Here is a 16,903-nt window from a genome sequence, read left to right on the forward strand (position 1 = left end):
GCTGAGAAATAAATGGCAGCCTGTCATAAAATAGCTCCTGAAATGCACTGCACATCATATACTGATGTAAGATATCTACCAGCGTAGGAGGATCCGTGGGTGGATTTTTTTTTTTTTCCCCTCTCGCAGCCATTGTGTCTCTCTCCACATCCAGAGAGCTTCAAGTGTACCGAAGCAAAACATCAAAATGTTGTCGCAAATTCAAAATACTTGCGGATCCCATTGGATTGGCTTGTGTGGGAGGGCGAGTGAGTTTTATGGAGATAAACGGGGTGGAATGTGTAAAATATGTGGCTCGGCGCGACAATAAAAAAAAATAACAAAAAAACAAAACAAAGCAGTTGTTGATTGAATTGTTTGAAAAAGTTTAACTGAAGTTTGATACTAAAACAATCCATTAAGATGTTTTTTTTTTTTCTGACTTAGCTTGAAGCCAGCTATTTGATGAAGCATAGTTTTCTAAGCTGCTCTTCTGTTGAGCAGGGAGGGAGTTGCTAATGTGGTGATAGATCAATACTCTTCGTTTGCATCAAATTGTTTGGTATCATATGAAATATTATTCCTAACATATAATCTGTATTGAGCTTCCCAGTTCAGTCCTTTAGGAAAAGGAGGCTCATAGGAACAGAAGGAGCAATAAATTGTAAATACATATTTCGGCAAATGCTAAGTTATCGCCAACTTGTAATTTAAATACAAGTTGATTGGTGATAAAATGTAGATGATAATAAAAAACAAATAGCTTCTGTAGCCCTTTTAGATATGGCGTAATATTAATATCTTCATCCTTCAAACAAAAAAAGATTACACAAACATCTGTTTTCTTTAGTATCTTTAACAATTCATTCTGAATTTTTACCTTTTTACATGATTGGTAATAAAAATGCTTAATTGTTGGGTAAAGCTATTTTCCTTTCATCTACAAAAAAATTTTTTGTCTTGTAAATATGTTCCAAAACAAAATTTGAGGTCTTTTTCTGATCTTAAATCTGCAGATTTCTTTTTCTATTTCTAGTTTCCTTATGAGAACTGTAACTCAAGTACAGGTACATCAAAAAAATTGGTCCAGATTTCCTTAATATTGGGTGATCTGGCAATATTTATCAGCTCTTAAGACATAAAAGTTGGATTCGGCGGATACAATTATTTTTATCCAGCATTTTCCGATCCCAGACAAACGTTAACAGACGACTATAGTACAGCTAAGCCTTGCTCTCTCTCGCTCTTTTGCAGCTTTAATATGTGGCTCAAAACAATCAGTAAAACAACATAATTATTAGAAACTTTTTTCTTTTAAATATTCTGTCGTATGTATCACAGCTGATGTGTACATTTGCCTCTTTTTGGAGGATATGAACTGACGCATTGGTACAAAACAACAGGAAGCAAACAAATTAGTCAATTCAATAATGAAGTAGAAATTCGGATTTAAAGACAGACATGATGAATAACTAAAACTTTTCAAGATTTGAAAAGTTGTGTGTTTTATCTTCTTAATCTTCATTTAAATAAGTTTTTTTGTCAATTATTTAATGCAAAGATTCAACGGGAAGCTACCAAGGAAAATGTTGTGCTTTAAGGCAGTTCTTCAAATCAAATACATTTTAATTTTAATTTTTCCCAAACTCAATAAATTCTACATAAACAATAACAAAGGACAAAGGAGCAGTATCTCTTTTTTGAAAGAAACTTTTGATTTAATGAGATACGAAACAAATGCCAGATCCAACCGGTGCAAGACGTCTTTAGCTAAATGGAATAATAGAGATAAAAACTAAATTCGGGGGATGTTCACTAATAAAGGTCCACTAATACCTCCTTCTTTTTGAGTTGATGTGTTAAGTTTGATGTTGTGTGATAGACATAATGGTGAAAACATAAAGCTCAACCTCCTGAAACACTTTATTATTACATTATCCATTTTAAGAGTCGGTTTCATTTGTAGAACATCTTTGCTGTAATCTGGGTCATTTATCACCAGCACTAGGATCGCTCTAATATTGTAAATAGGAAAACATCTCTATTATATTCTCAAGGTGCCTCACTTACAGTATTTACTTTCCTAACACTAAATTTCATTCCTTCCTAATAAGGCATGAAACTTGTAATGGCTTTTTTATTATTATAGGATTTTTTTTTGGTCTTGTGTAGACAGCAGGAGATGGATTCTGTTAAACGGCATGAAAAATTTCACTCACCATAAATTACCCGAAGCCTTAATAGGCAAGCTAACAATATTTGGACAGTATCCATCCAGGACATTAAGAAGAGGTTTATAGAGAAGCTACACATCATAAATAAATGTTAGAGCCTGCTGAGCCCGTATTGTGCATTAGAGAGAAGAATTATTTTATCTAGAGGCACTTAATGCATATCGCAAAAAAAAAGTGGGAGTTAGAAAAATATGTTCACTTAGCATTTGTAGAAATATGTATTTCTCAAGTGAATGCATCATTACTGAGCCTTTACGTTCTTTAATGTACTGTGGTAAAAACAAAAGAACAAGATGTATGATTAAACATTTACACAATGCATCAAGACCATTATGCAACCGTATTGTTACATCTACAGTGTTGAAGAGGAAGGTAATGCTTGATGATGGTTACTTAAAGCTCGATTATAACACAAGCAGCTCTCTTTTTCATTTCATTCTGACTCATGTAGCTAGATTAATTTACTCTGATTGTTGAACATTTTGGAGTAGATCTCCACTGTAAAGCAATTTTTCTCTTTACAGTAACAACATATTAATCAAATTAGCTGCATTTTAAACCCTGCCTTTTTGCCCAAATATGGTTTCAGGTTGCAGAAAGGACATTTTTGTCAAACAAAATTGGCTCTAATGGATAGATTTTATACATTGGAGTATCATAACTGCATTTACTTGCAATGTAAATAAACATATCTTCAATGTTAGCAAGTCACCACTGATGTAATATAATCTTTTTTTAGATGCCTACTGTCTGTTTCTGTTGTTTGCGAATAGCTTGAAACATAATCTAAGAATGTACTTTATGTAAATATCAAGCTTATTAAAGTTAAACAAGCAGGAAACTTGATCCTTGAGCAAATGTTGCCTTAGAGTATGAAGAAAGGAAGATGCAGCTAATGAGTTTCGGAGCACAATAACCAACTTTTTTTTTTTTTTTACACACCATTAAAACCATGTAAGGTTTTCTGCTCAGATCTTTGTGAATCCGGCGTATGGACTTTAACTCTGAACCCTGAACGCATGCGATATCAGAGTGGGTCCAAACATGGAGTCAGCCTTTTGTCCGGCATCCCACACTCGGCAGAGATCACCACAGGTCCAGTCCTCCAGAGGAGAGCCTTTTTTTTTTTTACCTTGGCTGGAAAATTGGGGTTAGACACGGGTCCGCACAACACATCACCGCATAGAGGTCAGAGCCATCAAATCAGCGCGGCCAGCTTGGGAGGCAGCGGAGCCCATTTCCTGACACTTTGGGGCTCGTGGGTTTCGGAGATAACATTAGAAAGATGCTGCGACGGGGCGCGTGCCGTCGTCAGGCAACAGCTCCGCAGTGCGCTCGCAGTCTCAAACCGTCAAGACGACACTCAGGTTATTTAAAGGAGGATGATTAATGTGTTGAGAAATGGCAAGCACCTGCCCCAGCCACACTGCCTCCCGGGGTTGTGTGTGGGTGTGTGCGCGCAGCTACATATATGTATGCGCCGTCTCGGAAGAGTTGGTATCAGTGTGTGTTTCCACTTTATATGCCTTTTGTATGCACTTTTCACACACATACAGGACCTGGAGTGTGTGCGCGCGCTCGCGTGTGTGTTTGTGCATTGCGCTGACTGAGCCGGTGTGTTGGCAATTAGAAAAACCACCAGTGGCAAGGTGCACATTAATCATGTTCCTCAGCTGAAAGAGAGAAATGGGGCGGAGATGGGAGGAGGAAGACGAGGAGGAGGACGAGAGAGAATAATGAGCGACTCAGTCTGAGGTATTCAGAGGTGCTCTGTTGCACCGCTGCTGGTGACACAATGTTGGGAGCATTTATGGAGGGGAAAAAAATAAAAAGGAAGGTCATGACAATGGGCTCAGGCCCACTGGACAAAGAAGCAGAGGTTGATCTGCGCTGCATATTTTCCACAGGGACGACTTCAGCTGATGACCGTGTCGCGCTTTCATTGTTCTTCATAGTGTTCTGCTTGGCAGTTTAATGGCCACTCAAGCACATTGGATCACAAACATCCTCTTTAACTTTCAGCCCTTCATGTAGGAGGAAAGAAAACTGGCAGTGAAGAAATCAGTGACTGTTTTGTCCAACTAAAAGGGAGGTGAAGTTATAACAGAGTGAAGTAAGGATGCAACTTATCGATGATTGAGTCCATTTTCATAAAAACTTTCTAATGTAGCAAGAAGGCGGACTCTCATTTCATAACATAAAGAGCTACAAAATTCTTAAATTTTAGATTTTTTTGTCTCAGCTTTATTTAATACTGACTGAATAAACAGAACATTTTGGTTTTCTCACATTATTAAACTTTGACACATTTATAAAATAGGAACCTCTTAGGTTCCTATTTTCCTATAAAAATGAAAGATAAAAATAATAAAATATGTGTGTTTTTATTATTGTATGTTTATATTTCTAAACCGAACCGCATAAAGTGCGTTTTCCATCCCACATTGGACTCTGTTTGGACTCTTTCTCTTTCCCATTCTGTTATGGCTCCACTATCTTTATTTCTGTATCAACTGAGTCTGATTATGGACGACCACCAGCGCCCTCTGCTGGATGGAGGCCAAACTACATCACCAAAAGACAGTTTAAAAGGACATTATTAGCTAATCGATTGGAACTAATTTTAATCTACTGGACAATTAATCGTAAGATGATTGATTGTTTGCACCCCTATAGTGAAGCTTTTAGTTAGTATGTAGTGTAAATAGTTATACATTAAAGATTTTACTTAAAGTTCAGACATAAATCCATTACAAAACATCAAACCTAGCAAATTAAAGCTCTCCATCCAAACTATCTTTGGGGGTGTTGTAAACATGGCTGAAACCATGGGTTATTTTCCTTCTACAAACTTATTACCAGCGTAATGCAGATATGGAAACTCTGTGAAAATCCAGAAATTATTTTGGCTTGCATAAGTTTTTGTCGTCTGTAATATTTTTTTTATGACTTTGTGTGATTCTTGTATCCTTCACTGTGTTTTGATCACAAACTGAGAGATTAAATAATGATTTGCGCAAGTATTTTTTCCAGATATATACTGCTTATTTAAACAGAATTATGAAAACGTCTTCCTATAATAAAACAGAAATGAGTGAAATAGACTCAAAAAGAAGATGCTTTCCTAAAAACACAGAATTATCCAGCTGAAGCAGTGGTATAAATATTGAATGGCGCTCAAGCTTAAGTAGCATAGCAGCACAGACCCAAATTACTAGTGACAGATTTGTGGTACATCCAAGAGAAGAGGCGAACCAGACAGGCGATCCTATTGGATCGCAGAACCCTCACGCTACACAGACTGTTGTCTTCAGCTGTAAATTATTAAAGCCAGACTAATTTAGCCTCTCTGTTTCCTTTGTTTTCCAGATGTATGATTGCCGATGAGGTAAGTACACCACTGTTGTTTGGAAAATCTACTTTCCCGCCCCCCAAAAATGAACCTGCAGCCTTCCAGATGAGTTTGTCAGCTCTCTGCTGCAGTCCCACGTGCCTAATCGCTTTTGACACTAGAATCATTGTGAGACCTTATTACTCCTGGGCCTCACATGAGCTCAGCCGTCACATGCAATTTGCCGCCGAGGGCTTCCCTTTGCGATTGACTTGTTTTCCCTTCCCCAGATGGGCTTAGGGAAGACGGTCCAGGCCATCGCAGTGGCGTGCGCTTACAGAGCGGAGTGGCCCCTCCTGGTGGTGGTGCCCTCCTCTCTCAAATATCCCTGGATCGAGGAGCTGGAGAGGTGGATCCCAGAGCTGCAGCCCGGAGACGTCAACTTGGTGGAGAGCAAGAGCCACACCATGTAGGTCCGGGGGGTCAAACTCATTCTCGTTTTGGGTCAAATGAAGATCATGAATGCTTGGTTGTGCCAGAATGTATTGATAAAACCTGTTAAACTGTTAAAATATTAATGAATGAACATCTTTTCAGTCCCTAAAGAATTTCACGATTGTTTTTTCTGATTATTTTTGCAGTAAAAAGTATTTGTAGTATTTGCAATACTTGGGCTCATTTATGACGGTAAATGTGACTTTTTATTACTCGTGCAGATCATGGATTATAATCTCACATCAATTAATCCTGAGGCAGCTGTTTAGTACAAGTAAGAAAGTTTTTGAGAATTTTTTAGAAAAATCTGCAAAAAAGTGTGGAGATTTGTTGATTTTATGTGAAATTTCACAACAGTTCTCAAGAAACTGGAGGGACTGATTGATATAATCTGGCAGTAAACAGATAAAAACTGCATTAATTTGATTGAAAACATGAAATTTAAGCAGTCTTAATGTTTAAATAGAATCAAACTGGCCTTGAGTTTGACACATGTGATTCAGGTCGTCCTTCCACTCCGTTTTCTTTGCAGAAATCCACAGGAATGATCAAAGCCGGTGGTTTCTGTTCTGTTATGCATTGGGCTGCAACTTTAATTAAATTACATTTTGTGTCACAAGCCACCTGATGAGTATTAGAGGTGTGAATGATTAATGAATGTTAATGGCTCCATGCATCTGAAGGTGCATCTCAATGAATCTCGGTGCGTTGCTTTGTCAAATTAACATAAGCACACGCAGCAACTTTTTCATGAATATTAATGCATTTATCTCCATCCCAGAGCTTCTTTTTCATTTAATACCTAACAAAAACTGTCTTTAATATAGAAAAGAGTGATATGCTGTCTAGTGTGTGTTACACTTCTCAATTCACTTTGGTTTTGTTTTTTTCGGTTGTTTTCTCAAATAGAAGCAGAGTTAAATAAAAATGTTTTGTGTGCAGAATGAAGTTAAAACATTTTGTATTTTGTAGACCTGATTTCACAATTTAATTTAAAATGTTATCACTATATTTTGGGGCATTTATAGCGATAACAGGAAAAGTTATTACCGTAAATAGTGACTTTTTTGGTAACTGTATGGCAGTGATTGTAGTTGAAACTCCACAAATGCAAATATCGTTTTTAAGAAGTTGCTTCTTCAGGACACCAACAACATAAAAATCATTAAAAAAGTCAGATTTTTAATCAACAAAGTGCACATAGAAGCTGAATTTAATAATATTTTTTGATTTTCATTGAAATCAACAGCAGAAAAAAAGAATGAAAATAGCAAATTCAGACAATACTATTAGTTTTTGGGGGATTTTCAGATATTATTAAAATAAATTTATTTTTGTCACAATTTATCCAAACTCTTATAGTAACGATAAATGATGAGAGAAATGCCTGTTTTTATTAATAAGTTGAAACATCATCAACAAAAAAGATAATTCAGGGTTGTAAAATACTATTTGAGCGAATGATTTATATTCAATTTTTATAAATTATATGAACCACCAGCTGAACAAAAAACTGTTTAATGTGGCAACTAAGCAAACTCAACTAGCCCCTTTCAACTGCAAAAACACAAAATCCTAACAAGTATTTTGGTTTAGTTTCTAGTGCAAATATCTTATTACATTTAGAATGAGAAAAACTAACTTAGAAGTAAGTTTTATTTAGTAAATAATTCCTTAATATTGATGAAAAAGTACTAGTTCCATTAGCAGAGTATTTCTCTTGCAACAAGACATTTTTCCCACGTTATAAGTTAATTTATCTGCCAATGAAACTAGAACTTCCTCATAAATTTAAAGTAATTATTTACTAAATAAAACTTACTTTAAGTTAGTTTTTCCTTATTTTAAGTGTAATAAGATATTTGCTCTAAAAACTAAAAAATGTTTGGTAAGATTTTGCGTTTTTGCAGTGCTGATCTAAAAGTAAAACTTTTTACAAGCCAATTTAATTTCTTCCCTCTGATATTATTATAATGTTTGAGAACACTTTCATGTATAAATTTAAAAAACTCAGCAACAAAATATTAAATTAAATCCAAGGCGATCAGAGATGCTGTGGATGAAGTCGCTCTCTTGCTCACAGGTAGGAGTAAAGGTTGACGGTACTTTGTATTCCTGGAGTGAATTTTAATTACCGGGTTTTCTGCAGCAAGCTTCTGCTGCGTCACTAAGAGCTGCAGCAGCAGCAGCAGCAGCAGCAGTGTCACATTCAGGATGCATTTGTCTGGATTATCGTTCTCTTATTGTTCCTGAAAACCCTCAGTTTAATTTATTATATGTTAATGATGTTTTCTACTCTATCTAAATTAAAATCCATCCTCTTAGTAATAATTTAGTCTTTCATTTCTTGGAGTTGAGCCCGTTGGTGTCATATATATGCTGTTGATTTAAACTGACCGAAACTCATTTCTTTTAAAGAAATATTGACATTAATGTACTGATAAAAAAAATTCTAACATTATTTTAAATGTATTGTGTAGACAAAATTGAACTAAATTAACTTCAACCCCTGGTTGTTGTCAATTTACAACCTCAAACTCGAGATCATGAAGCTCTTAAAGGGCCGGTTGTGCCAGAATGTATTGATTAAAGTGCAAATATTTCCAAATTCATACCACAAACACTTTGATTTTTATTGCAAAAAATTGAAAAGTGTCACAAAATCCTGGAGGGACTGAAACAATATTCAATAATATTATGTCATTTTAAGGATTCATTGATATTTTAACAGCTTGTGAACTTTATAAATACATTCTGGCACAACCGGCCCTTTAAGAGGATTCATGATTTTGATTTGGCCAAAACCAAAATGAGTTTGACAACCCAGGTATAAATCCTGGATTATAATCTGACATCAATTAATCCTGAGGCAGCTGTTTCGAAAAAGTAAGAAAGTTTTTGACTATTTTTGACTCCCAATTATGTATTAGCGCAAAAAAAAAAAAAAATGCAGGGATTTGTTGATTTTCTGTGAATTTCCACAATAATTCTCAAGAAACTGGAGGGACTGATTGATATAATTTGTCAGTAAACAGATAAAAGCTGCATTGATTTGATTGATAGCATAATATTTAAGCACAGTTAGTGTTTAGTCTAGAATAGAGGGCCTCATAAAGAGCTATGGCGGGCCGGATTTGGCCCATGGGCCTCGAGTTTGACACACGTGCTGATGAAAAGACACTTTTCAGTTTCTTATTTGTAAATAATCTTGAAAATCACGCCCTTTACTTCCACTTCACGCCTTGTTTTTCCCTCTCTCATAAAATACAAAGAAAATATATTGAAGTTTGAGGCTGCAGCATGTCTTAAATGTGAAATGAGAGGCGGTGAACACACCCATGCAGGGCAGCAGGGTGCACAGTCTCATAAGTGTTCCAGATATTCCTTATGAAAGTGAAAGGTTACAGCTATTATTTGAGCTTAAGGGAAGGTTGCCCTTATAACAGTCTGCCTGGCAGAGGCTGATATGTTCTGCTTCAGCTCTTGCAAGCAGTAATAATTTACCCTAAAGAGATGTAATAAAGATTAAAAAAAATAAAATAACGCAAACGTTTTTGGGAAACCGAGGCGGTGTGATGGACAGCGGAGGTGGGGCCAATAAATTAATCTCAGAGTGTCCCTCTATGTCAGGAGCCAGCAGGGGCCAATGCTTGACAGCGCTGACAGACAAATCATGTCAAGGCGACGCCTGCAATATTGAACAAGAGCTGAAAGTTTTCCTGGAGGAGGGAAAAAATGCTGTCCTTGGGAAACGGCCCTCATTTCCCTGACTGTTTATTCAGGTTTGCATTGTGGACTGATGGGGTTTTTTGTATTTTTTTGCATGGAAACATGTCTCTCTTATCATCTCAACTTTCCCCTTGTTCTTCCTGCTTTTTGAAGTTTTTGAATGATACAAAGTTTCTATATTTGTCACTTGGAGGGGTGGAGGTGGGGGAGGCGGTGGGGGGGACTCCCCACCTCACATCACAGATGAGGTGCAAAGAGGTTGTGAACGCCTTCTGGGGAAAATGTGTCCTTGAACTGGATGTGTTAATGACTGAACGCGGAGGCAAGAAGAAGAAAAAAAATTATGCAGCTTCTCCTAACATGGTGCTTTGACTGACTTGTGCTTTTGTAGAACATCAGTGGCGTCTTATTCCGGCGTTTCGGCTCAGAAACATGCGGCGAAGTGAAAGAATTAAAGCCTCCTAGACGCGTGGAGCCTTCATGATTTATTTCAGATCATCGCTGATTTTCATGCTGCTGAAAGTCACCTGTGTGTTTGTTTGTTTACCTGAGACGGTGCCTCTGTGTTTACGTTGCATAGCATATGAGTTTGGATGAAGAAAAAAACAGAAATTGTAATACATTATGTTTGAAGAGCTAAAGAAGGGATGTACGAAAAGTTTGCCTGAAGAAGTCGGTGGCTAAACACCTCAATACAACAGTTTTTGTTAAATAATTTGAGTTGGAGGCCCAGTTGTCAAAATAATAAACCCATAAGCATGAGAACAGATGTTCAAAATGTATTTGATTGTAGCTGGTTGTAGGTTGCAGCCATTTTCTTAAATAGCAACATTTCAATGAAACATAAATGCTCAATATCATTAATGTCAAAAGCAATATTCTTTTCCGTAAAGTGCAAATTAGAGAAAATCTTCAGCATCATCTCCAATTTCTTTGTCTTCTCCATTACTCTTTTTTATATAAATGAAGACATACCAACTAGAAATCTAAATTAATTGTGTAAAATGCATTTTATGACATGTAATTAACTCTAAATCTACTTAAAGCCCTCATACTAGCAGCTACCGCTCTGCTAGCAAAGCATCCATCTTGTGTTTAGTCGTTATTGTATTTTTTTCTGTCTTAATGAATAATTTAAGTGATTGCCTTGTTTTTTGTGTCTACTATTATACATGAAACAGTATCATTTAAAAATATGCCTTTTTAAATTTTCAATTAGTTTAATTAGATTTTTCATTACAGTAAGAAATGAGAGGCTCATTTGTTTTACGTAGCTTAAATTAGCAGTTTTACACAAACCAAACTTTCGCAACATAGCAATCTGAAGCTCCCCAACAATCAGTTAAGTTGTATCAGAGTTTTATGTTTGTGTCTTTTTGTCAAATCTTTGCTAATTTTACAACAACAAAAAAACTATTTTGATGTTGGTACACCTTCATGCCTTTTACCGCCATTTTACATTCAAAAGTAAGATATTCCATACCCAGGTATTTAGATAATGTTAATTATTTTTGTTTCGTCGTCTTGTAATAACATATGAAACAAAACTAGTATGAGCTAAATGGCAAAACAACATGTGCTAGTTTCTTTATATGGCTAATATTAGCTTAGCTTAGCAGACAGTAGCTAAAGAGTAATAAAATAACATCAAAAATAATAAAATATAAATATGGCACTTCATTTTTCATATCACCTAATTTGGTATTTCAACACAGAATTGGTGAGGTTAATTTTGAATATATCATGTAACAGATAAGACAAGTTCAAGGCAGCTGTTTTACATTATGATAGCTAGCATTAAGATTTATTATTATGCTAATGTTTCTTCCATTTTTCTTCTAATTATACAAGGGAATTACTGTGCAATTTTAAGTAAAGAATGACATTTTTTATCATACAAAACAGCTTTTATTCCAAAATAATCTAGCTAGCTTAACTAAGCTTGTTTTAGTTTAATTGTTTGCTTTCTATTTTTAATAAAAAAAAAAGTTTGACAAGCTAATTAATCATATCTAATAAATACAAGAACTAAATACCATATTTCAATAATTTTTTATGCATTACCTAACAATAATCTTTATTATTTGCCTATTTTTGTTTTGATCAGGCTTTCGGTGTCGCTAACAGGTTATGAACTGTCTCTGTGTTTGTGTGTGTGTGTGTGTGTGTGTGTGCGTGTGTATTTGGGTGTGTGTGCGCGTGTGTGTGTGTGTGTGCGTGTGTGCGTGCGTGTGTATTTGGGTGTGTGTGCGCGTGTGTGTGTGTGTGTGTGTGTGTGTGTGTGTGTGCGTGCGTGTGTGTGTGTGTGTGTGTGCGTGTGTGTGTGTGTGTGCTTCCACAGGGATATCAGCAGCAGTAAAGTGACAGTGCTGGGTTACGGGCTGCTCACCACAGACGCACGCCCCCTAGTGGAGGCTCTTAGCAGACAGCGGTTCGCTGTAGTCGTGGTGGACGAGTCTCATTACCTCAAATCGAGGAACGCAGCAAGGACCAAGATCCTGGTCCCTCTCATTCAGAGTGCAAAGCGGGCCATCCTGCTCACTGGTACCCCCGCTCTGGGTCGACCCGAAGAGGTAATCAGAGTTGATGGAATGAAATTTTAATGATGCCTCTTGAGGGAAGAGTACAGATTTAAATGGAGCATGCTTTTTTTAACCCAAAAGATGAAACAGACCCTGCAGATTGCAGACTCCTTGAAACGCATCTATATTTTTTGATGGATAAAAAAAACAGTGTGGACAGATACAGGAAATTCTCATGCTCAGGATGGGACTCAGCATTGGGTCAGCTCAAATTTATCTTCGCGCAAAGGTAGATCGCCATGGTAACTTGCTCTGATCTAATGTTCGAAAAGCCAATTAACTCTCTCGGGCGTCACTCATCCTTCTGGATCCTGTGGTCTTATTTCAATAACCTTTGTTGCAAAAACTTCATTTACAAAGCCCGATATGAACAGACACGGCGCTGCAATAAATGAGACAAGTAATAAAAGAAGCACGAGGGGGAGAGGAGGGGTGGAACTATTGAATTTAGAAACAATAAGAAGGGGCTATTCACAGGACCACTGTGTTTGGAGAGAGGCTGAGCCAAACCGTTCCACTCTCCATAATGATTTATTATGCCATTGTTATATATGTTATGTTGCAGGTGTTTCGTAGATTACAGCCATATTCCATCATCGCTGCTGTGGAAATTAAAGAAGACTTTGGGAATTGAAAATCTTTCCCATATCCAGTGTGAAGACAGTAGAGTAGCAAAACATTCACCAATAATGGGATGTTTTCCTTTCCTCCAGCATCTTCTTGCGTTTAATTATATGTTGTTACGGGTTGGGAATTAATTATTCTGAATTAAATACTTATTTTTAGGTTTTTGTAATAAGTGAAAAATGGACAAAAACAATTATCTAATTCTTTTAGTTGGCCTTTAAAATTTTTTCCAGTTTTCAGGGTGAAACTGCATCCAAAAAGAGGATTTAAATTCTCATTCAGCCGCTAGTTTTTTTCACTATTATTATGATTATCACTATCTTTTTACCAGGTTAGCGTTACTTTTTTATTTTGCCTCTAGATCAGCTCTTTTTTTGGTTTCACCCTAAATAATCAATTGGGTCTAAAACCAATAAAAACCTCTTATGTATATAGATAAATTTAACAGGAGGGCGGCCAGTATAATAATAACAAATATTTGAACATGTTCACATTTACATTTCTTCTAACTTTAGCCAGCTGCTACTTCAATCATGTTAAAAACAAAAAGCAGGCTACTGTCCAACATTTATTCAAAAAATATGGCAAATCTTAGTCATTATATGAGAAAAATTTGTGTTTAATTGTGAAAGTGAGGAAATACGTAAAATCCTGGGAAAGTTTTTAGTTTATTAAGTTTTATATGTCGTTATAACGAGATTACAATTTCTTGAAAAAAGCATAAAGCGGCTTCCGGTGACTCTGTTTTCTATAGACAACAATCAAACATCAAGTTGTGACGTTTTAATGTTTTTTAGCCTTTCTTGTTTAAACAGGAACATATTTTGGTTTTAATGAGATATAAATTATGTTACAGCGACTCTCTATAGCATTATAACAACATGATGCTGCCATCACCACCTGAGTAATGTTCTTTAATATTTTTGTTTCTTCAGTGGAATAGTATTAGTAATGCTAACAGACTGAATCTTTGACTGTTAAGAAAAGATAAAAATGAGTTAATAATCAGCTGTTTAATTAAATATTTAGCACTGACTTCAGATTTTGGCGACTATTTAAAAACTTGACGATAATTAACCGACGAATTCAAGCGTCTAATTAATTGCAAGGTGAAGTTCCTTCTTGTTAGGCATCTGCAGTCGGGGTATTATTGGCTGCGTCTGACGAACGCCATCCTGTCTCTGCCGCCACGCGTCTGCAGTGGTGCGGTTGGTTTTTAGATATCATCTCTCTGTGTGCCACTAGAGCCCAATATAACATTTTATCATCCGCAGCATAAACCCGATAAGCCCTGTCCCTGCCTGGGTGCCAGTCTCCTGGCTGCCATCATTACTCACCGTGGGCCTGACATGGCGCTCGCACAGCGCTCAGGGCATGTTGCACCGTTCGTGATGTGCCCTCATTCCTCCCACCCCATTAAATCAACTTTTGTGAGGGGGAGAAAAATGCAAAACTGCTGTTGAACAAGTGCTGAATTTAGAACAGCCGCTCGGCGCTGCGGCTGCTTATTCAGCTCACCTTGCTGAAGATTACCCGTCATTATTTCAGAAACGCTGGAAATTGGCGAGATGTGGGAGCGCTCGCTCAGACTCTAACTCTTTCTGGGGACTCTGGTGCCAGCTGGGATGTATAGCTGCTCCGTCTACCGCCTAAGATTTGCTGAAGAATCACAAAATGTTTTTCTGCTGCAGCATTAATTGACTAAATTCAACATCTAGTTTGGCCTGGTTGATTCTAAAGGGTTTAACTTTAGTCGTTTAGATTGAAACGACTAATAAATGCAGTAATTTAACTGAAAAGTCTCATTAATTTTATAAATTCCTTCCACTCATGATGTATTTTAGTGTTTTGTTTCTGTTAATTTACATGATTAGGGCTCATTTATATTGTCTTATGGGGCATAAATGTTTTATAACGCTCTACAAAGTAATAGGGAAGACTTTTACTGAAATCTGGCTTTTCAAAGTGCTGTAATGGAAAGCTCAGTGGAAGGAAAAACTGTACACAACTAACAGGAAAGTAAGAGATATAATTTAACGTAAGAGTGAAGGTTATAATTTTACTGAATGAAAGATTATTCACAAAATATGAACACTTAAAACTCATAGCAAGTTAGCAAGGTAAAACAAAATGGCTGACTCTGAAGTGTTGCCTTTAAAATATGGCAGTACAACTTATTTTTGCAAATCTACATTTGTCACATGAACCGATGTGAGAAAGATTTGCCATTACGGATGGTGACACATTTAGCTAATCATAATTTAGTCTCAAAATAATCTTTTTTTTAGTTGATGCTCATGCGCCCCCCTTTTTAAAGCCACCCTGGGCAACTGCCAATGAGTACAAATAAAAGAAAAAACATAAAACTAAAGCAATATTATAAAAAAAGTGAGCCAAACTGTGTTATAAAGATGTTAAATGACAATTTTTTAATACATTTGAGGTTAGATTTGAGTCACTTTTGTAAATAAAGTGTTTTAAAAAGCTAAATAAGTGAAATGTTTAAATATGTATTTTTTTTAAATCTCAATATTCAACAATATTATTGAATAAAGCATGTTTCCCTCTTATCAATCAGCCCTACAATCGTGTCACAAGGACCCTAATTCATTATTAAGCCCGTCTTTTCCACATGAGACAAAGCTCTGTTTCCCTCTCTCTCACACCTGTGAACTTATTCACATTAACTTTTGGTTTGGCGTGAAGTTATATTGAAAATTCATCACCTCCTGTGATTTTTTTTCACAGCTTTTTATGCAGATTGATGCCCTCTATCCCAAGAGGTTTGGAACGTGGACAGACTACGCCAAGAAATACTGCAACGCCCATTACAGGTGACATTTTCCAAATGTCTTCATATTCTCTAATTGTGCCAGGTATAATATGTGTGGTTTCCTGAAAGCCTGCAGCCATTTGCAAATCACTAGAAACTCATTTCTGTGCTTTAAGCTAACACATTTAGCAACGCTCTTTTAAAATGAAAGTAATGCCTCCGTGCCTTGATTATGTTTTCGACTTCTGTTAGTAAATTCATTTCAATCTGTTTCTTTCTTATACAAACTTTTACAGTTCTTCACAGTAAAGTTGTATTTTAACCTTAAATCTCTAAACTGAGTCATTATTAGTTTATTGTTTTCCTGTTTGTGTCATTGTTTCATTTTCAACTTCTGATCTGGAAAAAATGAACTGGAATTCCCTGAAGTCGGGGAAAGTCTGAGATTTGTTGCCTCAAATCCAACATGGCTGCCATTTTTATTAAAAAATTAGTGAAAGTTTTGTTTTATAATTTTTGTTTCATTAAGTAATTGGGGCACTTTGTTTTTGTTAACATGTTCATCTCATGTTTAGCTTAAAAGGATGAAACAAAGTGAAAATAGCAGTTTTTAGCTTGTATTGCTAACAGCAGTTAGCATCCTCATTGCCCCCATTCGTATCTAGCTAGCATACGAATGGGGGCCCATTTTGGATTTTTCTCAGGCTGAGTTGGTATTAATTGGGCCTGGACTCAAAAAGGATTTTATTTTGGGTCCAATTTGTTTTGCAGAAATAAGAACCGTATGGGCTGGATACAAATTTGTGATGATTGAATCTGTTCACCTTAAAAAACTCATCAAGAATCACTATGGCTGCCACTTTTTACCCAAAATTGTCCTACATAAAATTTATATTCTGTGTCAATATGGGACCATTGTGTGACCTGCAGACAGCCCCATTTTCCATCTATAATCTCTGCCTGTTAGCACTGTAATTATGTGGCAATAGTTAGCAAATCCTGCTAGTTTCAACCTCAGACAATGTCCAGATATGCTTTTGTTATGAACTACAAACCACGAAAGTGTAATTATTGTTTTCTTTTACCTGTTTTAGTGAAGGAATTTTTCATTGAGTCTTTATTTCTGGTTTAGAAAACATTTTAGCAAAGTTTT

At 36.3% G+C, this 16,903-nt stretch overlaps 1 protein-coding gene across 1 annotated transcript in view; it reads left to right on the forward strand.

Annotated features, from left to right (window-relative positions):
- The window catches only part of zranb3 (zinc finger, RAN-binding domain containing 3), a 77,649-nt gene that overhangs the window by 1,905 nt on the left and 58,841 nt on the right, over positions 1–16,903 (forward strand). Inside the window, exons 3-6 of the mRNA XM_088013461.1 lie at positions 5,583–5,601; positions 5,835–6,013; positions 12,110–12,341; positions 15,726–15,811. Coding sequence (XP_087869587.1) covers positions 5,583–5,601; positions 5,835–6,013; positions 12,110–12,341; positions 15,726–15,811 — 516 coding nt within the window. The remainder of the gene's footprint in view (positions 1–5,582; positions 5,602–5,834; positions 6,014–12,109; positions 12,342–15,725; positions 15,812–16,903) is intronic.

The sequence above is a fragment of the Poecilia mexicana genome, unplaced genomic scaffold, assembly GCF_051168715.1.
Source record: "Poecilia mexicana isolate PSO_F unplaced genomic scaffold, ASM5116871v1 scaffold_2, whole genome shotgun sequence".
Taxonomy (NCBI): domain Eukaryota; kingdom Metazoa; phylum Chordata; class Actinopteri; order Cyprinodontiformes; family Poeciliidae; genus Poecilia; species Poecilia mexicana.